The sequence below is a fragment of the Salvelinus sp. IW2-2015 genome, linkage group LG5, assembly GCF_002910315.2.
Source record: "Salvelinus sp. IW2-2015 linkage group LG5, ASM291031v2, whole genome shotgun sequence".
In the NCBI taxonomy this organism is placed as follows: Eukaryota; Metazoa; Chordata; class Actinopteri; order Salmoniformes; family Salmonidae; genus Salvelinus; species Salvelinus sp. IW2-2015.
In genome coordinates, this window is record NC_036844.1 from 27,587,466 (window position 1) to 27,615,217 (window position 27,752).

A 27,752-nucleotide genomic window follows, 5' to 3' on the forward strand; every position below is an offset into this window, starting at 1 on the left:
ACTCCAGCCTGCAGTCAACTCTCCAACCCTATCACAAATCCAGCCTGCAGTCAACTCTCAACGCCTAATCCACAAACCTCCAGCCTGCAGTCAACTCTCCAACTCTATCACAACCTCCAGCCCTGCCAAGTCAACTCTCCAACCTATCACAACCTCCAGCCCTGCAGTCAACTTCTTCCAACCCTATCACAACCTCCAGCCCTGCAGTCAAACCTCCAACCCTATCACAACCTCCAGCCTGCTCAACTCTCCACCCCCTATTCACAACCTCCAGCCTGCAGTCAACTCTCCTCACCCTATCAAACCTCCCAGCCTGCAGTCAAACTCTCCAACCTATCACAACCTCCAGCCCTGCAAGTCCAACTCTCCAACCTATCACAACCTCCAGCCTGCAGTCAACTCTCCAACCCTATCACAACCTCCAGCCCTGCAGTCAACTCTCCACCCTATCAACAACCTCCAGCTCTGCAGTCAACTCTCCAACCCTATTCACAACCTCCAGCCCTGCAGTCAACCTCTCCAACCCTATCACAACCTCCAGGCCTGCAGTCAACTCTCCAACCCTATCACAACCTCCAGCCTGCAGTCAACTCTCAACCCATCAACAACTCCAGCTGCAGTCAACTCTCCAACCCTATCACAACTCCAGCCTGCAGTCAACTCTCCACCCTATCACAACCTCCAGCCCTGCAGTCAACTCTCAACCTATCACAACTCCAGCCCTGCAAGTCAACTCTCCAACCCTATCACAACCTCCAGCCCTGAGTCACTCTCCAACCCTATCACAACTCCAGCCCTGCAGTCAACTCTCCAACCCTATCACAACCTCCAGCTCTGCAGTCAACTCTCCAACCCTATCACAACCGCTGTCCGCCTTCTGCCAGTCAACTCTCCAACCCTATCACAACCTCAGTCTGCAAGTCAACTCTCCAACCCTATCAACCAACTCCAGCCCTTGCAGTCCAACTCTCCAACCCTATCAAACTCTCCAGCCTGAGTCAACTCTCCAACCTATCACACCATCCAGCCCTGCAGTCAACCTCCATAACCCTATCAGCAACCTCCAGCCCTGCAGTCCAACTCTCCAACCTATCAACACTCGCCCTGCAGTCAACTCTCCAACCCTATCACAACCTCCAGCCCTGCAGTCAACTCTCCAACCCTATCACAACCTCCAGCCCTGCAGTCAACGCTCCAATCCTATCACACCCTCCAGCCCTATGGATCACTTTCACTAGCGGCCTGCTTCACAGAGACAAGGGACAGATTACCTCCTTTGACGCAGCCATGATCATGCTAAAATGGCTTCCTCCATACATTTCTCAAGTTGGAAAGAAGAGCGGGTGAAAATATCTGAGCTGGAGCCGAACAAATTCAATTCAAGTTTTGCAGGTTTCATTACAAAACACTCAGGGGTGGAAATGAACGTCTCTGTCAAATATTTTGTCATGATCCTATTCCTAATTTAATACAGCGGTTTCAATCTCCTGTCGGATGTGAATTTAACAACAAACTTCTAACCACACACAGAAAAGCAAACACGTGTGGGGTAATGTAATAAAAAAGACCAGCAAGTACTAGTGGCGTGGCATCACAACCCTACAATCTACAGCACTACAACGGGTTACAAAGGCCAAACCAACATTAGTCTATTTCTTGAGAAGAATCGCAAAATTGAGTCTTCCAGAACGGCTGTTGGCTTGCCACATGACACACATAATGCCAAGCTGGCTACTAAGAAAGGATTCAACAGAAAAAGATAAACATGTCCCTAATAGATGGGACACTGTAGCTAAGCCTACACAAAATATGAGCCTATACCTTTATGCATTACGAATTCACCATATATATGACTTGCTTCCATCCACAGAATCAAAAGCCTGATTAGGATTGTTTGAAAATAATACATTTAGGAAAATCGAGTATTTGTGAACAAAAATAAAAACTAAAGGGGTTATAGATATTGATATATATGCTGCAAAAACTAAATCAATAGGAGGATAAAAATAAAAGATTTTAGTTTTTTCTCGTCATCATCAATTGATGCTCATTTTGCCACCCGTTGCCACGTCAACGTCTGGGAGAGCGTCAGCATGGCAACGGAAACTATCATCATAAAATGGTACAGTAGTAGAGATAGCTAGACCAGGAGGGGGCGGGCTCTCCTGGGAAAAGGTCGGCAGAGAGGTCCAGTGATTGGTCATGCGGCTCGCTGTCAGGAATAATGGTTGTATGGGGGTAGAGGGTGCCCGGTGCCGTTCTGGTAGTGATGGTGCTGGCGGTGGGCAATGTACTCAGCATAGCTCATTGTCATCTTCTCGCTACGGTACCTAAACAAGAGGAGAGGGAAGTTAGAGAAGGAACAGTTACCCCAACTTACCTGGCAGTGGCACTAGAATCTCTACACCCTAATGCTGCTATGGATACAGCAGTACTCCTTCACTGATTTCTGTCTGTACTGTGGCAAACAAGACCACGGTGGGCTTTGGGAGGGTCCCCTACAGTAATGATGCACCAGTCACATATTCCCAGCAGTAAGCAACACTTTCATCATCTACACTGAAGGCAGAGCCAAGGCCAGCAGCAGTGGAAGTCAGCAACCGGTGTGAAAGGAGAGCAGCCTCTCTTACCTGGTCAACTTAATGGTCTTCCTGAAGTCATTTGTGATGGGAGCTTTGTAGCCTCCCTTTCGTAGTAAGGAATCTATGGTCTGAATGTGGTCCCATCCTGCACAGAGAAGGTTATATCCCCTTGAATATCCCCCTTTATGTCCCCTTGAATCCCACTTCTCTCTAGAACCAAGACCTTCAGTCATACAGACATTATACAACGGTGATGGGACACACGATTCCACTTACCTTGCTCTTTTGCGACCTCTGGTAGGTAGGTGGCGGTGCGCTTTGATCCTTTTTCATTGAAAAACTCTATCCTAATGCCATGAACACCCACCTACAGGCCAGAGAAAGGAGAGACAGAGACAGAGAGGGAAGAACAGACATCACATGAATGGACAGGAACAACAGACACATGCCTATATACACTACATGTCTTCGGCCAAACACTCCAGAAAAACTGCAGCATTACCTAACAGTGTTACTAACCTATAGAAGTATGAGATACCATACCCGGTCACAGGGAGGGCTAACTCTTGAAATTCCGTCTGTCACTACAGATTTAGGAAAAACAGCTTTTAGTTTCGTCGTACCTCACTTATGGAACAATCTACAGAACACCCTACAGTTGGATGAGTTGGTGCCTTTTGGGCAAATCAGATTGTTGGTTGAGGGTCAAAATCCGGTCAAGATAGCTCGGGGGATTGTTCGAGTTAGAATTCAAAATCTGCGGGTGACACACAATCACCCACCCACGCCACGGGCCCTTGCCGCCGCCCCCCCCCCCCTCTGGGTCAGCAAGGTCACTGCTTACGTCCTCACAACAAAGACAGACTGCCTGTGTATGGTACTTGTCTGCCTAAATCATGCTTGCTGTGTGGATCTCCAGGCTGCAATGGGGTCCAGTTCATTCAGAACCAGAAACTGCAGCAGAGGCCTATTCCCATTTCATTCTCATCTCTACTTCACACTGGAGATTGTCTCTCCCAGCGTACTGCTCTGTGTGGAGAGCGTACTGCTCTGCTCTGTGTGGAGAGCGTACTGCTCTGTGTGGAGAGCGTACTGCTCTGTGTGGAGAGCGTACTGCTCTGTGTGGAGAGCGTACTGCTCTGTGTGGAGAGCGTACTGCTCTGTGTGGAGAGTGTACTGCTCTCCAGTGCACTGTAAACCTCAACTGCTGGATTCCCATATGTGAAGGCTATTTAATTTCAATAAAAATAAAATGACTGAAGAGTATTGCATAAGATGAATTAATAGCTACCTGTCTTGTTTCAGTCTCTTACCTCCCAGTCAAGGTAATCACCGACGTCCTCGAAGTTGGTGAGCAGAGACACCGAGCAGAAGAGGCGTGGCAGCTCGTCCCTCGTCACGGGGGGAAAGCGGCTGTCTTTAAGGGCACTGTGGAGACAACAGGGGACGTTTAGGGACAACATCAGCTGCACTACTTTGAACCAGTTTCAACTGGAAGACCAACAGATTATCAATGACAATGTCCACCCAAAGTACATATTTGCGTTTCATCTCATCTTACTATGAGCCACATGGCATTATGTMTATAATGAAAAGAAAGACCAAATCTCTCTGATAAGAGAACATGTAAATGAAGAAACCCTGCAAGCATTTTCCTTTATCCTTTCAGAAGACATTAGCCATGAAGTGATATCTTCCGTGCTACATTTCAGAAAGTGCCCATCTGAGGGGATGTAAAAATAGAATGACCTGATGGCAGGTGAGTCTCTGATTGACTGGACCCACAGACTCTTCATATCAGATTCTAATTTTCCCTCTCTCCCCCACTCCACTCCATCCTAACAAAAGACTGCTGCCACCACCCTTTCTGCACACGACGGCACACCATCTTCCTGCTCATGTCATGACAGCACAGATGAATGGAGTCAGTTACAGTCTCCATGAGCCATAACCTACCACCACACGCTGTCCTAATTCACCCATAGGAGTGAAATGCCATGTGGTGATGGCATGCTGTCATAGTGCTGCCTCTTCTACATATTTGTACTGTTAGAACACTCATATGGTAACAACACACGGGATGAACTGTGAACGCTGAACAGCATCCCTTTTAAGTCCATGATGTGTTAAATAGGACTCTGCTTCTTTCAGTCCAGGATTGGGAGTGACAAGCTGAGTTCAGTAGAAAGAGGCCCATTAATTTATCTTACCAGAGGGAGATGTGGGAAAGGAGCATGGAGAAGCAACATAACGAAGACATAAAACAGGCCGGCTCACTGTTTGTGGACGACACCTCACAGCAAATGATCTCTCAGAGTAATTGACTTCTTAGGACCTGAGGGCACGCTGAGGGCACGCTGAGGGCACGCTGAGGGCACGCTGAGGGCACGCTGAGGGCACGCTGAGGGCACGCTGAGGGCACGCTGAGGGCACGCTGAGGGAATGATAAGCAGAGGACCTGACAAGGCAGCAGATTACTGGGCAGCTAAGGCGGAGTGAAGGGAATCCATTTTTGTGTATATGTGAGTATTGAGGAGGACAACACAGCACTCTTGTACAGAACAAACAGACAAGCCTAAACTAAAACACTTTCAGAGGCTTCAATCTAGACTCAAGAGCTTTCAGAAGGTTATCTTGCATTTCACAGAGGCCCTTAGCAAGCAACAATGACATTCCCCACGAGTCAGGCCCTTCCAATATCTGGAATTTCTCCTGTTTCACTGGCCCCTCCCTTTTCCTGTGCTAACAACATAGTTAGCCTAGTGGTGAGTTGGATTTTAGACAGTCCACCCATATTCTAGAATGTCCTGACCTGCTATAACATTGGCTCTCAGAGCCTCAGTGGCTAGACYACAGCCATGGAGACGTTCTAACGTCTGTGTTGCTGCAGCCATTCTCTGCAGCGCCAGTGTAAGATTCCATGGGAGAGAGGGGAATTCTACATGCTGCTGGCTGCAGATCCGACTGATTGACTAGAGGGCAGGGTTGGCAAATCTTAACCAGACAGGAGACGGATACACAAACAACAGCACCCACATACCTCTGGCACTCACAGGAGAGTAGCGAAGCTTATCCTCTCAGAAGAGTCATTAAACAAATAAATCTGTCTTTTTACTGAGCTGACCCTTTTATCCAAATAGGTCTGGCTTGGATTAATACTGCATTTCACATATGTTCACATTTATAGACCTATAGCTGAATACAAACACAAGACTGCACCTGAGAGTGAGTACAACAGGAATGTAACTAGCCTGGCTGGCTGGCAGTGTCAGAGCACCAGGTCATTGAGTTTGACATCGCTAGCAGCCCTCTAAAAGGGCTGTCTACTAAAACAAACAGATGATCGCAACCTCTACAAAATGGCTGCTCTGGACTTCAAGCGCAACACAGAGACAAAACATGCTTTGTAAGATCCTCTGACGTTAACCTGTTCCTCCTCTACAGACCAAGACTCCTGATGTACGCTTATCTACGGGACAGAATTAAATGATTAAATACCAGATGTGGATGCTAAACGGTGATCGGATTGGTATCTATAATCTGAAATGGAAAAGCTATTTTAATACCAGTTGTAGACAGGGTCTACCAATGAAGGGGAACGTAAATGTTTGCAGAGATAAATTAGAGAAGAGATGAGAACATTGTCAGTTACTTCATAGTATATTGAAACAGGACAACCAACACACACTCATGTATGACATTGATACAGTGCATGTCAGATCACTGGGAGGGTGAGGCCATGCAGCAAGGCTGAAAGGCCCTGTTGACAGTAGTGCAGATCACATGACTGACACATGCAGATAAACAGACAGAGAGAAAAGGAGACAGACAGACGGACAGAAAGACAGACAGGCAGAAGGAGACAGACAGACAGAGGCAGAGAGAGACAGACAGACAGACAGAGAGGCAGACACATTCAAACCAGTTCTGCCCAGACTCTGAAGGTAATGCATTCTTTATTGGATTGTCGGATACTCTGTCTCATCCCCTGCACCACACACCACACACACACACACACACACACACACACACACACACACACACACACACACACACACACACACACACACACAGCTCAACCAGATCCTCTCTCCCCCACTGTGGGCCAGAGAGGCTATTAGGTTGATTAAAATCACACACCAAGAAAGACTTCTAGAAACGAATAAAAAAAAAAGAAGCACATTTAATACAAATCAGCCTAGTAGGCCTACTTTGCATAAAATACTGTATTGTACTGTATTATATCCTTTACTGGTCGATACTGATATGAAGGTTGATATTAACTCCAGGAGACCTGGCCCCTCTAGGGAGACAGACCACTCATCAAATGAATGCACTGGTAAATAATTGCCTTTAAAACAGGCAATGGTGCATCTGAACTGGGCATGACAGTGTAAATGAGTTCCATACATTTCTGAGGCAAGCTGAGCACAGAGCAGCATCTCTCAGTGAGGTAAACCCCTCCTGGAGGTCCCTGGGGCCATGCCGTTCCTCCGCTCCATGTACATGCTTTGCATGATTTATTCAGCACCAAAGGTCCTTTGACCTAGACAAAACTGAAAACACACACACACAAGCTCAAAAGGTACAATCTCCTAGTTATGTTTTTGTATATGGTAAGATGGAGGGGTGTTCTGTAGAATTGCTGAGTTAAAAAGCCTAAAGTCCCTAAACATTAACTGGATAATTAAAGGACAACGGTTACTTGGTACAATAGCTGCTTGCAGCCATCTGCATTTTAATCATCCTGTACTTTTGCCATGAACATTCTGCTCTGTGAAAAACATGAGCATTTAAACCATTGGTTTTAAAAGGTCTCAACGGCAGAGGTGTGCCGTGCTTGGACAATGGTTATTTTCTTGTTTGTGCCTGTTTTGTCCTCCCTACAGTCAGAAGATAGCCTAACTGTGTGTTTAACACAAACATCTTCCTAAGCATGCATTCTGTTCTGCCTGGTGAGAGAGATTGTGGCATTAGGAAATCTATAAATATGAATAACAAAAACCAGGGAGATTGTAATGCAGTGGGAGGGAAAAGTGTCTGAAAACCAAAACAACCACGAGATGTTTAGCACAAGCACCGAAACAGAAACTAAAGCTGGCCTGTCTGTTCGGCTCAGTATAAATACATGATCAATAGTGATGGGGGAAAACAATTTATATAGTTGCATATTGGGATATTACTTTTTGACGATATATTGTATCGTTTTGACAATATTGTAATATACTTTTTTGCGCTAGTTAGCTGTACCTCCACAAAAACTTGAGTATTTTTCCTCATTGCTTGTTCTCCATCTTCTTTTTAAATACGGAGCCAATTTCTTTTCAGCACTTTTATTTCCATTACTGAACAAAACTAGTTTTCTTCATGGCTCTCTCTTGTTCCTCTGCAGCAGACATATGGGTAGCAGTATGTTTGGAGCATCGGTATCGCAATACATATAGAATCGCAATACATATCGTATAGGCACTTAAGTACCGTGATAATATCGTATCGTGAGGTCCCTAGCAACTCCCAGCCCTTATGATCAGACACGGCTAACAAGCTAGAAAATCATAGCATTACTTTTTTTATGCAAAACATGAAGGATAATCTTTCATTTGATCAAAGAAGCCAGTTATATTGATAACATTACTGTTGGAGTTAAACACCAAAAGGCCCCCTTTTCCCAGAAGTACCCCAGGCCTCACTAATGACATTAGTYCCCACAGAGGCAGGCGGGCTGAGTGAACAAAACCATCAGCTTTATTGGCATCCTCATCTGGACGCTTCGGCCTGCTTTTTTTGGTTCCCCCTCACAACACACTGCTCTCCCCCTCCCCCAACCTCCCTCCCAACTCTTGAAAAACAAATTAACCGAGAGGCCTGCCATTTGTGGTACCTAGATACAGTTCAATCCACTGAGGAAACTTTWAAAAAACATTCTCCTCGAACCTTGACTGTACCTACGGTGAACTCAACCAAAACAAACGCTTGTGTAAACACAGTTATCACACCAATACTCTGCTTGACGCTGTTCAAAAATATGCATGTCAACTAAATAAATACAAAACATGTTGCTTAAATATTAATGTATGGGCTCCTATGTTGTTATCAGATCAAATTAATTAAGTGATTTAGTCCAGTAAACTTGACATTTTCTGTGACAGCAGAAAGCTTGAACTCTGTTGCAGTGCATGACCTCCTCTACAGGCCTCAGTGTGGAATCATCCTAGCAACAGCGCTTGCCAATAGGAGGCTGGCAGGAGTCTTAACTTGTAGCCAATAGGAGACCAGTTCCAGATGTCAGTGAGTATGTGTGCCTGTGAGTGAGTGTGTTTGCCACTGTATGTGTGTGAGAAAGAGATAGAGAGCTACAGCTCAGCCTCACGTGCACCCCCTGCCCATTCAAATAGTGTTATTTGTTCCTGTCCACCTGGCATGCTGCTTCTCCCCAATGAATTAGCCATTTCCTTACAAAACCCAACAAGACAGAATTGTTTCGATGATGGTGGGTGTTCCTTTCAGTGACAGAATAATAAGAACGCAAAAAGACAGCTAGATTCACACCCAGAGAACTCAAAACATGTCTGCCATCTTTTTTACTTTAATATAACGAAAGGGAAGTGTTGGGTGAATGTTTTCTCCCAAAAGATTTGCTGTCACCCCTTCTTCCCTCCTCTCTTTTTGTTCATGCCTATGAGGCAAAAATGTGGAGATATCCCAGCAGGAGACAGAACAGACACGGTGCTCCTGCTAGTGCCTACAATCGTCTCCCCGGTCACTGGTCACCACCCTCCGCCTCATAGTACTTGACGGGTCAGAACCAGCTGCTCTGCTTTTATCTTCCACTGAGGGTGCAGGGTCCAACGTTAACTTTTTTTTCTCACTGGCCCAAAAACAATTTCTACTGGCCCGGACATGGTGTCGTTTTTAAATGCATTGGGGTCATGCAGGGCCTATAGGTTGCCATGATTCTCTCTGCATTCAGCTATTAATAGGCTACATTTGGTTATTATGATATGTAATAAAAAGCTGTGCAATGCACACTGAACCAAAATATAAAACGCAAAAACTTCWAAAGAGTTTACTGAGATTCTACAGTCAACTCAAATAAAATTCATTCGGCCTTCATCTATGGCTTTCACATGACTGGGAATACAGATATGCATCTGTTGGTCACAGATATATTTTTTTTWACGTAGGGGCGTGGGATCAGAAAACCAGTCAGTATCTGGCGTGACCAGCATTTGCCTCATGCAGTGCGACATCTCCTTCACATAGAGTTGATCAGGCTGTTGATTATGGCCTGTGGAATGTTGTCCCACTCCTCTTCAACGCCTGTGTGAAATTGCTGGATATTGGCAAACTGGAACACGCTGTCATACATGTTGATCCAGAGCATCCCAAACATGCTCAATGGGTGACATGTCTGGTGAGTACGCAGGCCATGGAAGAACTGGAATATTTTCAGCTTCCTGGAATTGTGTACAGATCCTTGTGACATGGGGCCGTGCATTACCTTGCTGAAACATGAGGTGATGGCGGAGGCTGAATGGCACGACATTGGGCCTCAGGATTTCGTCAGGGTATCTCTGTGCATTAAAATTGCCATTGAGTCACTTTACGCCTACCTACATGTACATATTATTCCAATTACCTCGACTAACATGTAACCCGCACATTGACTCGGTACCCCCTGTATATAGCCTCGTTATTGTTATTTTATTGTTGCTCATTTATTTTATTTAGTCAATCTTTTTCTTAACTCTTATTCTTCTTAAAACTGCATGGTTGGTTAAGGGCTTGTAAGTAAGCATTTTACAGTAAGGTTGTATTCCTTTATTCGGCACGTGACATAACATTTTATTAATTTTTTTATTTGAAAATGCAATTGTGTTCATTGTCCGTAGCTTATGCCTGCCCATACCATAACCCCACCGCCACCATGGGGCACTCTGTTTACAACGTTGAGCAAAGCGAGCAAACCGCTCGCTTAACACAACGCCATACACGCCATCTGCCATCTGCCCTGTACAGTTGAAAATGGGATTCATCCTTGAAGAGCACACTCCAGCGTGCCAGTGGCCATCAAAGGTGAGCATTTGCCCACTGAAGTCGGTTACGACGCCAAACAGCAGTCAGGTCAAGACCCTGGTGAGGACGATGAGCACGCAGATGAGCTTCCCTCAGACGGTTGCAGACAGTTTGTGTAGAACTTCTTCGGTTGTGCAAACCCACAGTTTCATCAGCTGTCCGGGTAGCTGGTCTCAGACGATCCCGCAGGTGAAAAAGCCTGATGTGGAGGTCCTGGGCTGGAGTGGTTACATGTGGTCTGTGGTTGTGAGGCCAGTTGGACGTACTGCCTTATTCTCTAAAACGACATTGGAGGCAGCTTATGGTAGAGAAATTAACATAAAATTCTCTGGCAAGAGCTCTGGTGGACATTCCTGCAGTCAGCATGCCAATTGCATACCCCCTCAAAACTTGAGACATCTGTGGCATTGTGTTGTGTGATAAAACTGCACATTTTAGAGTGGCCTTTTGTTGTCCCCAGGACAAGGTGCACCTGTGTAATGAACATATTTTTTTAATAAGCTTCTTGATATGCCACACCTGTTAGGTGGATGGATTATCTTGGCAAAGAAGAAATTCTCACTAACAGGGATGTAAACAAATTCATGCACAAAATTTGAGAGAAATAAGCTTTTTGTGRGTATGGAAAATGTTGGCGATCTTTAATTTCAGCTCATGAAACATGGGCCCAAAACTTTACATGTTGCGTTTATATTTTTGTTCAGTATAATTTACCAATGCAAGTCATTACTCTATTCCTTAGAGTTGCATTGTATTGATTGCATTCATTTTTGTTTCTAAAGTATGTCATTTTGAAAAAATAAATGTTACAGCTAAAAATTGGATGCTTGCCCTTTAAAGGGTAACTGTCAATCCCAATTTCAACCTTTGCCCAACCCCTTCAAATAAAAAAAAATGCATTCAGGTGAAAAGTTGGTGGTGGGGGGAACTGCTCATAAATATACATTTTTGGGCTGGATAAACATAGTTGTACCCGATCTCACAAAAACATTATTACCAGAAGTCCACTGACATGCTCTGATAATAACATGATGTGCTTCACGAGCAAATACAGCTCTGAACAGTTAGCTCAATGGTCAGGCACCGAGTTCCTGACATGTATTGCCACTTACGGTCAAAGTTCAAATTCCCCCTGGTGTGCAAAACAAATCTTTGAAATGTGGTATTTCGGTATTGTGTTGGGAAGAAAAGTGCAATCTTCACCTTGAAAATTAAGATTAAAGGCTCAATTCAATCCAATCTGCATTACAGTATTTACGCAGTTGCTCTTTTTCCAATGGTGAAATGAATTCACAGATTTATACGGTACCCAAGCCCCTACAACTACTACCAGGGCGACCCCTCTCCCAAGTATGCTTTTACTTTTCAGAATTAGAAGTGAGTGGGCACAGATGCATAACATAAAGGATTTGAAGAAAATATATATATCTGCCCCATGTGGGATTAGAATTCACAACCACTGAACTGCAACTGTCGAGCAGACTGTGCCACCGATCGGTCATAGCAGTTGGGGAAAAATACAACGACTTGACATGACCACCAATGTCATCTATTTCTTCTTAAAATGAATGTAGCTATGAATATAAACGTATAATCCTCAAAGCCTACATGTTTTTTTTCCTTTGTAAAAAGCGCATAGATGTTTATGAAACGCTAAGCAAAAAGTTATTATTTGGTCATACACGGAAATATGCCTTACTTTTAAATTGTGTAACGTCAGTAGTCTAGTCAAGGGAAGCATCATGCAAAATATAGTGGCACACTCCACTTACCAAGTCCATTGCCAAATAAGGCACACGGTCACKTGCTTTTATAGTAAGACCTGAGGTGGTACCACCCAGCACAGCTAGAAGAGAGTGTATTTCATACCAAACCCCTCCCTTGAGATGACATAAGTGTTCCTACATTACCATTTCAAATGGTTAAGAGWTGAAGCYCTAMGGGCAAAAAGAGCTAGATTTACTACAAAAAGTCCAAAATATATATATTTTGCAACGAACTGTCAAAATAAAGACCAGAATTGACGCATTTCTATACAACTATGCCTAAATCATCTGGTTTTCGATCAAACATTATTTTTTTTAAATGAAAGTTACTCTTTAAGACAAACGCGATATATTGAATGGCTACAGTAGGCCAGCCAAGATGAATGCTAGGTGTCTTTGTGCAGACTATCAACAGTAGCCAGCATATTGTTAGTATGTTCACTATTGAAGGTTTACTTTTGTAAATCACCTTCCCTAAAATCAATAAGCTCCGCAAATGGATGAATGAGTGCATATTTTTGCTCTGGACAGCTTGTGTGTGCTGTGTTAAGGTATCAACTGATGTCACTTGCGGGAGTGTGGTGGTGCTTGAATGAGCGGCCAATCATATTGCTCAAATACAAATATCATGACTTTTCGGTGTTTAGTCTTCAATGGTTTTAAATAAATGGTAGATTGCAACAGAGCAGGTAAATGTTCAACTGGAACGCAAAAATAAACTGAAAAGTTACTGGGCCAGTCGGGACAGTGATTGACGAGATCCACTGGTCCGACATGTTTTTACTGGCCCCGGGCCAGCGTTAATGTCGGTCCCTGGGGAGACTTTTGTTTAGGGGAAAAGCAAGACAATGTAAAGACTGATATCAGTGGTTTAGCCTAAAGAAGAGTACAGTACATGCTTGGAAACTCTGGGCATGATCAAGTTAAGAGAGTGGCTTACCTGGTAAGGGTGTACTCCCTGAGTCCTGGGTGGAGGTTCATGGCAGAAAATGTACCTATACATCCCCTCAACCGCTTGTCTCTGCCTATTTTCCATGTGACAAACAGCGGGCTGTAAGAGAAAGAAGGGAAGACAATGTTAGGACCTTTAGAGTTAAACACATTAGAACATCAGTTAAAATCTTGGCCCAATACATAGTTTGAAGGTCCAGGATTCACTTACAGTGCATTTGGAAAGTATTAAGACCCCTTGACTTTTTCCACATTATAGCCTTATTCTAAAATGTATTAAATTATTTATTTTTCTCATCAATCTACACACAATATATAGGGAGGTGACCAAGAACCCGATGGTCACTCTGACAGAGTTCTAGAGTTCCTCMYTGGAYATGGGAGAACCTTCCAGAAGGACAACCATCTCTGCAGCACTCCACCAATCAGGACATTATGGTAGAGTGGCCAGACGGAAGCCACTCCTCAGTAAAAGGCACATGACAGCCCGCTTGGAGTCTGCCAAAAGGCACCTAAACGACTCTCAGACCATGAAAAACAAGATTATCTGGTCTGATGAAACCAAGATTGAACTCCTTGGCCTGAATGCCAAGCATCACGCCTGGAGGAAATCAGGCACCATCCCTACGGTGAAGCATGGTGGTGGCAGCATCATGCTGTGGGGATGTTTTTCAGCGGCAAGGACTGGGAGACTAGTCAGGATCGAGGGAAAGATGAACAGAGCAAAGTACAGAGAGATCCTTGATGAAAACCTGCTCCAGAGCGCTCAGGACCTCAGACTGGGGCAAAGGTTCACCTTCCAACAGGATAACGACCCTAAGCACGCAGCCAAGACAACGCAGGAGTGGCTTCGGGACAAGACTCTGAATGTCCTTGAGTGGCCCAGCCAGAGCCCGGACTTGAACCCAATCGAACATCTCTGGAGAGACCTGAAAATAGCTGTGCAGCGTCACTCCCCATCCAACGAGACAGAGCTTGAGAGAATCTGCAGAGGCGAATAGGAGAAACTCCCCAAATACAAGTGGGACAAGTTTGTAGCGTCATACCCAAGAAGACACGAGGCTGTAATCGCTGCCAAAGGTGCTTCAACAAAGTACTGAGTAAAGGGTCTGAAAACGTATGTAAATGTGATATGTTTTTTAAATTAATTCGAATAAATTAGCAACATTTTCTAACCCTGCTTTTGRTTTGTCATTATGGGGTATTGTGTGTAGATTGATGGGGGGGGGGACTATTTATTTGATTTCAGAATAAGGCTATAACGTAACAAAATGTGGAAAAAGTCAAGGGGTCWGAATACTTTTTGAATGCGCTGTAGGGTTGAGAAAAACAATTGTGGACACAATATTTGAATTGATTTCTCACATTCCTAGTGGTGACACTGACAACAAAGGTCTTTCTCAACTAACATTGCACTGACAGATATTGATTGACAATGTGTAGCAAGTACTAAAAATAAGATTGCTACATGAGGTTTCTGTTACAGTTTGCTATTAGACAGAGCATAGCTCTCTGGTTTTACATTCAGGTGTTCTCTGGATCAAAGTAAAGCTAACCTTTTCTGTCAAAGCAGCAACCTGTCCAGTTTACTCTGCCTGTTTGTCATGGCCATATATAGACTCAGTCAGCACCATAGTTTGAGTTTGACTGCGCATTGGGAGCTAAAATCTATTTGAGCTAAAATCTATTTTAAAATCAAGCGAGGCAGCAGTCAGTGACATTTTGTCTTGCGTTATGTGTGCCCAGAGAATTTCGTGCACCAGCAGATATACTGCTTTGCTTTCTCTGTAAACTGACAAAGTACCCTTAGTAGCCTACATGTTATGTTCAGTCTCTACCGACAAAAAACAACACACACAGTTGAAGCCAGAAGTTTACATACACTTATGTTGGAGTCATTAAAACAAATTTTTCAACCACTCCACAACTGTCTTGTTAACAAACTATAGTTTTGACAAGTCGGTTAGGACATCTACTTTGTGCATGACACAAGTAACTTTTTCCAACAATTGTTTACAGATTGAATTAAAAATTAAATAATATATGTATCACAATTTCAGTGGGTCAGAAGTTTACATACACTAAGTTGACTGTGCCTTTAAACAGCTTGGAAAATTCCAGAAAATGTCATGGCTTTAGAAACTTCTGATAGGCTAATTGACATCATTTGAGTCAACTGGAGGTGTACCTGTGGATGTATTTCAAGGCCTTCCTTCAAACCCAGTGCCTCTTTGCTTGACATCATGGGAAAATCAAAATAAATCAGCCAAGACCTCAGAAAAAACATTGTAGACCTCCACAAGTCTGGTTCATCCTTGGGAGCAATTTCCAAACGCCTGAAGGTACCACATTCATCTGTTCAAACAATAGTATGCAAGTATAAACACCATGGGACCACGCAGCCGTCATACCGCTCAGGAAGGAGACGCGTTCTGTCTCCTAGAGATGAATGTACTTTGGTGCGAAAAGTGCAAATCATTCCCAGAGCAACAGCAAAGGACCTTGTGAAGATGCTGGAGGAAACAGGTACAAAAATCTATATCCACAGTAAAATGAGTCCTATAACATCATAACCAGAAAGTCAGCTCAGCAAGGAAGAAGCCACTGCTCCAAAACCGCCATAAAAAAGCCAGACTACGGTTTGCAACTGCACATGTGGACAAAGATCGTACTTTTTGGAGAAATGTCCTCTGGTCTGATGAAACAAAAATAGAACTGTTTGGACATAATGACCATCGTTATGTTTGGAGGAAAAAGGGGGATGCTTGCAAGCTGAAGAACACCATCCCAATCGTGAAGCACGGAGGTGGCAGCATCATGTTGTGGGTGTGCTTTGCTGCAGGAGGGACTGGTGCACTCCACAAAATAGATGGCATCGTGAGGAAGGAAAATGATGTGGATATATTAAGCAACATCTCAAGACATCAGTCAATAAGTTAATGCTTGGTCGCAAATGGGTCTTCCAAATGGATAATGACCCCAAGCATACTTCCAAGTTGTGGCAAAATGGCTTAAGGACAACAAGGTCAAGGTATTGGAGTGGCCATCACAAAGCCCTGACCTTAACCCCAACACCAGCTCTGTCAGGAGGAATGGGCCAAAATTCACCCAACTTATTGTGGGAAGCTTGTGGAAGGCTCCCCGAAACGTTTGACCCAAGTTAAACAATTTAAAGGCAATGCTACCAAATACTAATTGAGTGTATGTAAACTTCTGACCCACTGGGAATGCGATGAAAGAAATAAAAGCTGAAAGAAATCATTCTCTCTACTATTATTCTGACATTTCACATTCTTAAAATAAAGTGGTGATCCTAACTGACCTAAAACAGGGAATTTTTACTCTGATTAAATCTCAGGAATTGTGAAAAACTGAGTTTGAATGTATTTGGCTACGGTGTATGTAAACTTCAGACTTCAACTGTACATGTTTAACACACCCACACAATATGCTTATATGCAGGGAATATTGCAGATTAGCGTGTCCAATTAATTACCTAAAAGCATGGCAGCAGCTCCACCTCTTAGCCCTCAAATCACCTAAGAGATTTTGCACCTTTTCTCAATTACCCCCAGGATTACTGTCGCTAACTAAGTATGTTCCCACACAAAAGGATAATACTTGCATGGGTTAATACACTTTGTTAATATAGACCACTTTCAAATAGCTTAACTAGTCCTGATCTGGGCAGAGAAGGATGATGTATGAGGGTTCCAGCCTCATTCATACTTAAGGAGACATCTCTGAGCTGAGTATTAATACACTCTCTATTGTATAAACTCACTTCCCCAGAAGAAGAATTACATCAGTCCAGCAGGGCACATTGTGGAGGTAGATACATCTACCATGATGACCACCTCAAAAAGAAAGGGCCAGGAAAATAAAATGCATCTATTCTTAGTATCAATGCCTTTCTTGAAGCTCATGACTTCATGTATATTTAAAAGCCGGGGCAATACAGAGTGGAGGGAGGAAAGACGGTCTTGGGAAAGAATATGATAGAGTAAGGAAAGGAGGTGGAGAGAGAAATCAGTTGCTTACTAATCAACAATGTCAATATTCTTAATCCTCAACATGTGTTCAGAGTGAGGAATAGCTGAGGAGCAATCTACATTAAAATCAAGACCTCTCTGGACTGCACAGACAGCACTCGATAAGCGCCTGGGAATAACACAACAGTGGACAAACACTTCACAGTCTGAAAGAAGACTGTAGAGAGAAGAGGAAGACTGCACAGGAGAAAAAAAGTATGTCTGAGTAAGTGTGTGTGTAAGACAGAGGCATCGCAAACTTGCTTGATTGATGTCAGTTGATCCTAATAAGAAGTGATCTCTCAAGGGACAGACAGACAACTCCATACTTTCGAAGTGAGTGGGCAGCTCTGCTGTAATAGGTTGACTTCAGACAGACAAGCTCCTCCAGACAGCCAGTGAGTGAGTCAGTCCATCCGTCAGGCCGGCCACTTCATGGCTATGCAGTAGAGACCTAGCCAACTTAAGAGCCTGACGGTCGCAGCCTGCAGCTCCCTACTTAAGATGAATCGCTTTTAATCTGGCTGATGAACCCCTTGGCAAATAAGGTGAGCAGCAGCCTGAGAGAGGCTGTGTGAGCCAAGACATGAATCTATGGGAAAGCAAGTGCAGAGGTAGGGACACTTAACAAGAGCTGCAGTTGTCACCCCAGTCACCATTGTGGGGTGAAAGAACACCTTTAACGACTGTTTTCCATTGGTCTGACAAAAGCTGAGGTTCCATTTCCAAACCGTGAAATTCTACTTCAAAGGGATTTAGGTTAGAACATTTGTCTATCATACAGTTTCCTGACAAGAATCCATGATGAATCTCTTGCGAGTGAGCGGCCAGTTGTGCCTGCTAACTAAACATTCTATGGTGAGTGTTACGAGTTCTGGGGGGAGGGGCGACAGGGAACATTTTTGACATGCAGCCAGGGTTGATGGGTTCAGTGCGTTACAAAAGCCAGACTCCTGCGAGTCAACATGGATTTATCTTAATGAACTGCTGATGAATCAATCACACCATGAGGTCTGAGCAAACAAGAGAATCTTTCTAAAAACCCCCATGGCTGAGTCATGAAAATAGCACACTGGACCATTGGGCACTTCAGATATGAAAGGGAGACGGTGGGGGTGTCCTGGGTTTAAACAGCTAGAAAAAAATAAAATAATCTTTGCCGTTCAGGCAGGTAACAACACAGCAGCATGATCGTCTTTGTGTCCACTGACCACTGAGAATCAAAATTAAATTATTGTATTCCCCAGGCCCCTATTAGATGCTCACTATGCTATGTGTAATTCAGGCAATTTTTCCTCTGTCCCTCTACTCTAGCTTTTTTGGCAGAGCTCCCACTCGGTTCTGTGTGCCCATTCTGAAGAGTAATCCCAGCCTTCTGGCCACATACTAAAGGGATGTCCTATTGCATCACGTGCCATACTGTGTCCTTGACGATTCCACTCATCATCCATTCCCCCACCCACCCACAGCCAACACCATCTTCACATACCATACCAGCCCCCATCCAGACTGCTGTGTATGCCTGAAGAGTGAAGAGCAGACACATTCTCAATGGTTTCAATTAAACGTGTTAAAGGTTGATTAAACTACACTGAAAAAAATATATTAACGCAACATGTAAAGTGTTGGCCCCATGTTTCATGAGCTGAAATAAAAGATCACAGAAATTGTCCATATGCACAAAAGCTTATTTTTCTCAAATTGTCTGCACACATTTGTTTAAATCCCTGTTAATGAGCATTTCTCCTTTGCCAATATAATCCATGCACCTGACAGGTGTAGCATATCAAGAAGCTAATTAAACAGCATGATCATTACACAGGTGCACCTTGTGCTGGGGACCATAAAAGGCCACTCTAAAATGTGCAGTTGTGTCACACAACACAATGTCACATGTTTCAAGTTTAGGGAGCGTGCAATTTGCARGGGGATTGCAGGAATGTCCATCAGATCAGTTGGCTGAGAATTTAATGTTAATAACTCTACCATAAGCCGCTTCCAAAGTAATTTTAAAGAATTTGGCAGTATGTCCAACCGGCCTCACAACCGAAGACCACGTGTAACCAAACCAGTCCAGGACCTCCACATCAGACTTCTTCACCCGCGGGATCGTATGAGACCAACCTCCCGGACAGCTGATGAAYCTGTGTTTGCACAACCGAAGAATGTCTGCATAAACTGTCAGAAACCGTCTCAGGGAAACTCATCTTCATGTTCGTCGTCCTCACCAGGGTCTTGACCTGACTGCAGTTCAGTGTTGTAACCGACTTCAGCATTTGCTGATCGATGGGGAGCAACTGCTCACATTCGATGGCCACTGTCATGCTGGAAAAGTACTCGCTCACAGATGAATTCCGGTTTCAACTGTACCGGGCAGATGGCGTCATATAGGCGAGTGGTTTGCTGATGTCAACATAGTGAACAGTGTGACCCATCGTGGTGGTGGGTTTATTGTATGGGCAGGCATAAGCTATGGACAACGAACACAATTGCATTTTATCAATGGAAATTTCAATGCACAGAGATACCGTGACGAGATCCTGAGGCACATTGTTGTGCCATTCATCTACCACCATCACCTCATGTTTCAGCATGATAATGCACGGCCCCATGTCGCAAGGATCTGTACACAATTCCTGAAAGCTGAAAATGACCCAGTTCTTCCATGGTCTGCAGACTCGCCCGACATGTCACCTGTTGAGCATGTTTGGGAAGCTCTGGATTGACGTGTATGACAGTGTGTTCCAGTTCCCACCAATATCCAGCAACTTCACACAGCCATTGAAGAGGAGTGGGACAACATTCCACAGGCCACAATCAACAGCCTGATCAACTCTATGCAAAGGAGATGTGTCACATGGCATGAGGCAAATGGTGGTCACACCAGTTACACACTGTTTTTTTTATCCCTGCCCCTACCTGCATATCTGTATTCCCAGTCACATGACATCTATAGATTAGGTCCTAATGAATTTATTTCAATTGACTGATTACCTTATATGAACTGTAACTTAGTAAAATCTTTGAAATTGTTGCATGTTACGTTTATATTTTTGTTCAGTGTACATGAGTAAAAGGGTGATCCAACACTACCCATTAGGTATCCATCCATTGCTGATGGATGAATGGATCATTGGTGATGGATGGATGGATCATTGGTAGCAACGTGTGATAGGCCTAACCGATTTCATCTCAACTCACAAAAACACATTGGGATGGAATCCAGTCGGAGAACCAGCGTTCTGCACTGCAGAGGTCCAACCCTGAGGACACAGACAGTGTGTCTCTGCAAAGCACATCAAACAAGGGCTGCTTTTAAAAAGCTTTTTCAAGCATATTTAACTGAGCCCAGTTAGTCACTCAGTCCTAATTTAAAGCAGTGAGTAAGTCAAATAAATTTCAGCAAGCCATTACACCCACCATCTCAGATTGTCCGAAATAATATATATATAGTTAGAAACAGATAAGATTAGCATTCCTGCGACATTGTTTAAAAAAATATATTATTTGATCTGTGAGAAATTAAGCTAATTGATTGCACGTAAATTGGCCCTTTTAATTTATTGGACTTATATAATATCTAATAAATATAGTACTCAACAAACTTTTTTTCTATCAATGACTGAGACATGAGGAATCCAAATAAATGGTCAAAAACCACCCATGGACTCCCCACACACCAACAAGTATACAGTATCAGTTCTCTATAACAAGTAGTATGGTGCTACGGCAAAATAATGTTCAAGTAATGCTAATCTTATCTGTTTCTAACAACAGAAACTATTTCAGAACAATCTAAGATGTTGGGTGTCAATCCTCTTTCTGGTGCTCTTTGACGTGGAACGAACCAAATGGAAGAACTTGACAGGTACATATTAGTTCAGATGAAGAGGTATGTCATCACATGAAATGTTTTAGGAGGTGCTTCAAATCCTCTCCTCTGTACCAATCAGTCCATTCAAATAATAAGTGCCATCCCAAACAGTGGAAACACTAGAAAAAGCTACAGGGGCGTTTTAATGCGCATTGCTACATCTGGAGCCCAGTTCACACACAGACACCTTCCCACTGCAGACTGACTACTAATCAGTCCTGATGACATCACTGCCCACCATAGTCACATTGCACTATATTACCCAGTCCCAGCTTAGTGCCAGCTTTCACACTGAGGGGGCAATTATTCAGGAGATTTAAAATTGTCATAAGTCACATGCATATAGGCACATATTACACTCCTTTGGCTTCTGATTTATGGGTCACAGGTGGAGCTGGTGTTGTGGGCAGGAGTGTGTGCAGAGATCAGATGGGGTGTGGGAGGGGCTGGTGTCATGTTCCTCACATCATCAGTTCCTCAAGTAGAAACCACCATGTTGTGTGTGGCACTCGGTTTCAACCTGGCAGGCCCAGTTCATCTACCACATTCTAGTAGTCTAGAATAAATCACGAGGCTTGAAGTAGGTTTAATGTTCATTTGAGCCCTGGTAGAGCAGCTATATTATACAGCCATGGTTATGGCAACAACCCTCCTCTTGGAGCTGATCCACGCCACCTGATCAGTTGAATCCTCCTGGTGGTAAACACACTGGCCTGGATGGATCAGACTACTCCCATCTCCATTTTAGACGTATAGGCTAATGCAAGTGGGGGTAGACTTGGAGAGGAACTGAGTGAAGTCTCTCAACACAGGGAAAGCCCTTGCCATTCAAATCTAAAATGAGCATAAAGATGACACCGGTGTTAAAATATAGAAAAGCAGAGCGGTGTTCAGTTCCTTGTCTTCATAGCTGGAAAGAGATTGCAGACAGCACTCTGTATTAGTACCATACTAATGTCAGAACAGCAGGGAGGGGCTTGAACATGTGTGTATGCATTACTCATCTCTTCCCTCTGCATTACCGCCCAACATTACAAGCATGTTGCAAACAACTACCTCTGGGTGATCAATTCCCTATTTAAGAATGTGTAACTTCAAACAATCATATGAATGTGAATGTATGAGATGCCTTCTATTGAAGAAAAACAGCCCAACACATTTTTTTCAGGTTTTGTTTCAATCTTTCCAAAAGAGCGGAACTGGATATCAAATAAATTATTTCACATGGAAATTCCCATTGAAGGAAAATTAAACTGGGCTTTCAACCTCCTCCATCCCTTTCCATCTGCCACACTCTGCTTGGATTTTCAGTCCCATTTTCTGACATCAGGCAGAACTTTCACTTGACCCCTAAATCCTAGGACAGTGGGCATCAAACGGATCAACAGATTACAGTGCATCATCACCATGGCCCTGAGCACTATCAGGTTACTGCTTCATGTAACACTCACAAAACACACTGATTCAGACTGGATGAATACGGAGTATCCCCAACATACACAAGATGTTCCACTTGTGACAGAACTGTCTAGTGAGGCTGAATTAGTTTCACTGTTAAACAGATACTGAGCTGGTACTTAGGAATCAAGGGGAAATCACCTCCAATAAACTAACAGCTACCAGGATTCTCACACTAGTAAGTCAATACATAGACCTCTAAGTCAAGAAATCCCTGCGCGTGTAAACGGAGACATGGAATCAAGTGTCCAACTCTCAATCAATGGTTCTACCGCTACTCTTCCTCTATCCAACATTAACAAAATGGGAAGCATATACTTTGTGTGACCCGGCTTATGCATTTGTGTGAGGTAGCTTAGCAAGGCGGCAGGTAGCCTAGTGGTTAAGAGCGTTGGGCCAGTAACTGAGAGGTTGCTGGTTTAAATCCCCGGGCCGACTGGGTGAAAAACCTGTCGACATTTCCCTTGAGCAAGGCACTTTAACCATAATTGCTCCTGTAATTCGCTCTGGATAAGAGCGTCTGCTAAATAACTAAAAGGGAGAGGCAAAGAGATAAATATGTTAAATATAAATTTGCACCCTTTCCCTTACATATCTATATAAACAAATGTCTGGCCATTTCCAAAAGGCATGATGATAAAGGCGGGTGGCAAAACTCTGTATCTATAAGATAGCCATACGTTATTGTCCATAAAAAAAATTAAAAAAATATCAAAATGCCTTGACGCATAAGTATGTTTTAAGCAGGCAATTATTATACATTCGGGAAAAATAGTGTGTTAAATATAGTAAGGAAGAAATGACTGCATGTTGTCAGGATTTGCTATAAAGAAGAAAACAATGTTGAAATGAATGGTATCAATAGAGTTTGTCTCCAGGCCTCCCACTAATGTTTCAAACATCTACATTGATATAGAATAATGGACAGGATGTTGATTTTACTTTGAAATGAAGGCACAGCACTAATATACTAGTTAACACTTGTGTGTACCCCCCATTAGTTTTTTCTTCTAATAAACACTTGTYTGTATAGACAGAGTCCGTGTGAAATGTATATGGTAGTAACAATGCTACAAGAAGGTGGCTGAGAGCCATATTTGGTTTGTAAATGGATGCCTATCTGTTAAAATGTGGTCTTGCACACTAGTATGCAGAGAATGCCTCCCAGTTACCTAGCTGTGCAATGGCCAATTACCATTTTAACAGCCTTAGAGGAGAAAAGTACATTGGCATCTCATTAAAAATAGCATCCCAATGTTTACTGTGAGCAAGGAAAGGCCACCATGACAACAACTCCCTCAAGCTACTCTGGCTGTTAGGTTGGCTGTAATAACTGATGGTGTAATGATGTATGCCTAACTAAGTGTGTAGACTGTCATTACCAACAGAAAATACACATATTGGGATTTTAACACAATGCCATTGGTAAATGTAGGCCTAATATTGCATAAAATATTGTCTCTACTCATGAACGTGTTGTGGACAAACCTCCCCCTTTAAATTAACAATATGTAGAAGCTGTCCAACTTTTTAATGGTTATTACATTCAATGCTGTATGGATTCTTGAAGAATGTCAATTATGCCTTCAGATTGAAGACAACTGTAAATTACACTATCATAAACCAAAACTAAGGTTGTAGGCTACTAATAAGAGTACTAGAATGGTCGTGAAACTTCATATGATGGTCCAAAGGTCAGCCATGTTGGTCAGGTAGTTGATCAACAATGGCTTACCAGTGCTGTGATAAAACAGTGTTTTAAAATAAATTCATTTGGAGAATTTATCTGCACTGTATGTTTGTTAGATAGCCAGACAGTTTTAGAGAAATGATTCCATACATTTTTCSAATTAACTGCCAATATAACATTCCATTCAAACAATGTAGTCAATCCACAGCCATACACTGTCAAATCAGTTGACGATAGGATTTAGACAAGTTGTAAATGCAATAAGTACTGATATTGTATCATATATTATCATTCGCAGCTTTCCAATAAATATATAAATATATATTACAGTTATGGTCTGTTTACATATTTTTAGAGGCTATTTATACAGAAAATGCATATAAAACCCACAACGTGTATAAACCCAATCATATGACAATAATTATATTACACAATGTACATATCACACGACTTACATTTACTTTCCTGCAAAAGTAAAATCAGGACTATGCCTCTACTGCTGTTCATTCCAAATAGACTGGTTTGGATTTCTCCCTGACCAATATGGCTGCCATTTTGAATCAATTCTGTAACTTTCAGGGTTTATGACATATCCTATTAAATTACTAGAGGGGGTCTCTAAATGAATTAGTCCTTACGGTTTTTGTAAACAAGCAATGTAGTTAGGTATAGTCAATCTCACAGCCTGATAGTCCTTGCATCAAATAGTTATGTCTATAGTTGTATGAAACACAGGCTAGATCGTATTTTAATCGTAGCCCCTGTGTCATCACTGATCAGTATCGTCGATTATACCTGTCAGGGATAACTCCGTCGATGTGGTTCACATTTTTTTTGCGTATCGAATAGCATCTTTGGTGTTGCCACATCTAGCAAGTCAATGTGTAATGAGGCTTTATGAACACGCTGCTAACTGTATGCCTAACCATAACCTTGAACTAAGACCAAAAAGGCAAATTATGGTTTTATACGATACAGCCAATATACGATATAGCCAATTTTGACTTTGCCCCTGGCCTATCTAGTGGGAACCCGTCCTCTGTCATGGTCGATTGACACAGACAAGGCAGCTAGTTAAATTCTAGATCTCGACTTTGGATGAAGGAATATAATCAAGCCGTGTCATTTTCAGAACACAGAAAAAAAAATGACAAACACACCACGCGCCGTAACACAACAATTGTGTGGTGTTTTCTAAACTTTCTAAAATGTAAAGTTGAAACTCGCCCTTGCTGGCTACCAAGCTAACATAGCCTTTAATGCTAACTAGCTACTGTTTTTCTTTGTTGAACTAGCTAGCGGACGTAAGCACCACACCACCCAGTGAAAGTAAACTTTATCCAAGTAGCAGCAGCAATATATTAATTTACGAAAGTTGCACAGCTCAACCAATTGACTTTTATTTTCACTACTACATTACAATTGTTTCGTTATCTGCTTGCTGGCTAACGTTAGGTAAGAACGTTTACTACACAGTCGATAATATTGCTTATTCAGTCATTAACGTTAGCAATAGTAGCTACTACTTAACAACATAATATTAGGACGAAACTTACTAGGAATCGTTTGTAAACCTAGGTGTTCGGGGAGGTTGGTATCCATACAGATGGCAATAAAGCACGTCGAAACAGAAGCAGCACATCTCCGCCGAAACAACCATCTTCCTGCCTCCACTTCCCGAACCAGATCCCGGGCTTAGATTCGGGGAGAGGCCAGTTGAGTTGTAGCCTCCCGGGGTTGGGGACAACGCGTTGGTGCTACTACTACTACCCCCAGGACACCCCAGGCCGTTCACTCGATTCATGTTCCCTGCCGCCACAGTCGAGGAGGAACCAATCCCCAAGTCCGATCCACAATGTCCGGTCCCTGCCACTCCGTTTCCCGCCCCCACCCCGCCAGGACCCCCCGACCCGGGGGATCCCGACAGCTTCTGCTTCTTCACCCCGCAGCACCCGGCCGCCATCTTGGAACAATCTGCACCGACACACCGCTTCCGACCCATCACCGTCACCAAGGGAAGGGTGGGGGGAAACGCCGACCAGACGTACAAATCCCACTGCGTTAATACGTGTGACGGACAATGCCCCACTTTCACTTTTTTTTGTCGGGCGACGTTAAATCCAATATGATGAGACTGCAATGTCACCCTATCTTTGCCTTTAAAAATACGTGACTTACGCAAAGTCCTTATGTGTTTTCGCTAAGAAGACAGCTGTGAACCACTTCAAACTGTTCGATTGATCTCAGATATTGTCCAAAATACGGGTCCCTTCTTCGGAACACGATAACCACCGAGGTGATTTCACAAAGCAATCTTTCTCTCGAATGATGCAGAAACTCATTCAACCTCACTAGCTTCCCAAGAGGAAAAACAGTTAGCTAGCTAGCTAGTTAACTATCCAGTCAGTAGCCAGATGTGGAGCRGTGACAGCTACTGCACTGCACCCCCCGCAACAGAGACAATCCTTTTTGTGTGGGAGTCGGGAGCTTGAGTACGCAGGACCCATACGCTTCAGCACGAATAGTACATTACGCTCCGGACCATGTAGTTTGACATTGCACCAGTTGTTTACTTTCATCCGAACTTCTAGCTAGACAACTGATCCAATATTGGAGGTCCAAACGTCAAGTCGACGCAAAATAAAATGCCATTTGGCTATTATGCAGTTTGAGCCATCAGACAGCGTCAGCGCCGACCAAGTCATTTCAACAATCCAGCTGATCAGTTTGCACATGCATTTTGTCAGTTCTCGGACAGTTTAAAACATCTTATTTAAACCCCAGCGTCATGTCAGCGCTGAAAGTTTGCTGTATATTTGTTTGGAGTCAGCTTGTTATCCGTCTACTGTGATGCATTTTGAGAGAGCAGCATTCTTTCTATTCCATCTGTCCGAAATCCTCCGGGTTTGGTCTCTCGCTCTTCGCCCGACTCATAGCGGCTACCATTAGCCTGGTAGCCTCTGTACTGTTAGGGAGGGGGGACCTGTGATCATCTGTAGTCACTGACAGTATTTACCTTCTCAACGCCGAAATAGGATCCAGGAAATGTTTTGCGATCGATTCCTACGCATWATGCGTAGTCACACCGTATGGTGTCCGTGTCAAATCTGAATTCTTGCTGCGAATTACGCAGAAAAAATGCTGTTTGTGCTATCCTCAATTCCTAATCAATTTGGCCTCAACCGCGTGAGGATGCCGATGTTCGATTGCAATTTCTCATGTACAATTAGACTATTTGTATCCGACTTCACTTAGAGAAAGCAAACATGCATCCCTTGAAATCCTTTTCGTTGCAGTCGTAAAATGTGCCGTCCGCCCTCTTGC

At 43.3% G+C, this 27,752-nt stretch overlaps 1 protein-coding gene and 1 long non-coding RNA gene across 7 annotated transcripts; both read right to left on the minus strand.

The window, feature by feature from the left end:
* Positions 1-482: 482 nt before the first annotated feature.
* On the minus strand, positions 483-1,041 carry LOC139027769 (uncharacterized). Of its 5 annotated transcripts, XR_011479930.1 has the most exons (4): positions 1,012-1,041; positions 771-854; positions 680-699; positions 483-573 (listed from the first exon to the last, which is right to left on the minus strand). It is a non-coding gene; the product is annotated as an uncharacterized lncRNA (long non-coding RNA). The 5 variants fall into 5 exon arrangements; XR_011479926.1 differs by lacking the exon at positions 1,012-1,041 and having other exon boundaries at positions 771-906; XR_011479928.1 differs by lacking the exon at positions 1,012-1,041 and having other exon boundaries at positions 680-714; positions 751-906.
* A 33-nt stretch (positions 1,042-1,074) lies between these two features.
* LOC111964154 (nuclear protein AMMECR1) lies at positions 1,075-27,752 on the minus strand. Of its 2 annotated transcripts, XM_023987907.2 has the most exons (6): positions 25,985-27,749; positions 13,365-13,475; positions 3,896-4,010; positions 2,859-2,949; positions 2,631-2,727; positions 1,075-2,330 (listed from the first exon to the last, which is right to left on the minus strand). In XM_023987907.2, exons 1-6 carry the CDS (start codon positions 26,428-26,430, stop codon positions 2,216-2,218), a joined length of 975 nt encoding a protein of 324 aa, XP_023843675.1. In that variant the 5' UTR covers positions 26,431-27,749; the 3' UTR covers positions 1,075-2,215. The 2 variants fall into 2 exon arrangements, with proteins under 2 accessions (XP_023843675.1, XP_070299758.1); XM_070443657.1 differs by lacking the exon at positions 2,631-2,727 and having other exon boundaries at positions 25,985-27,752.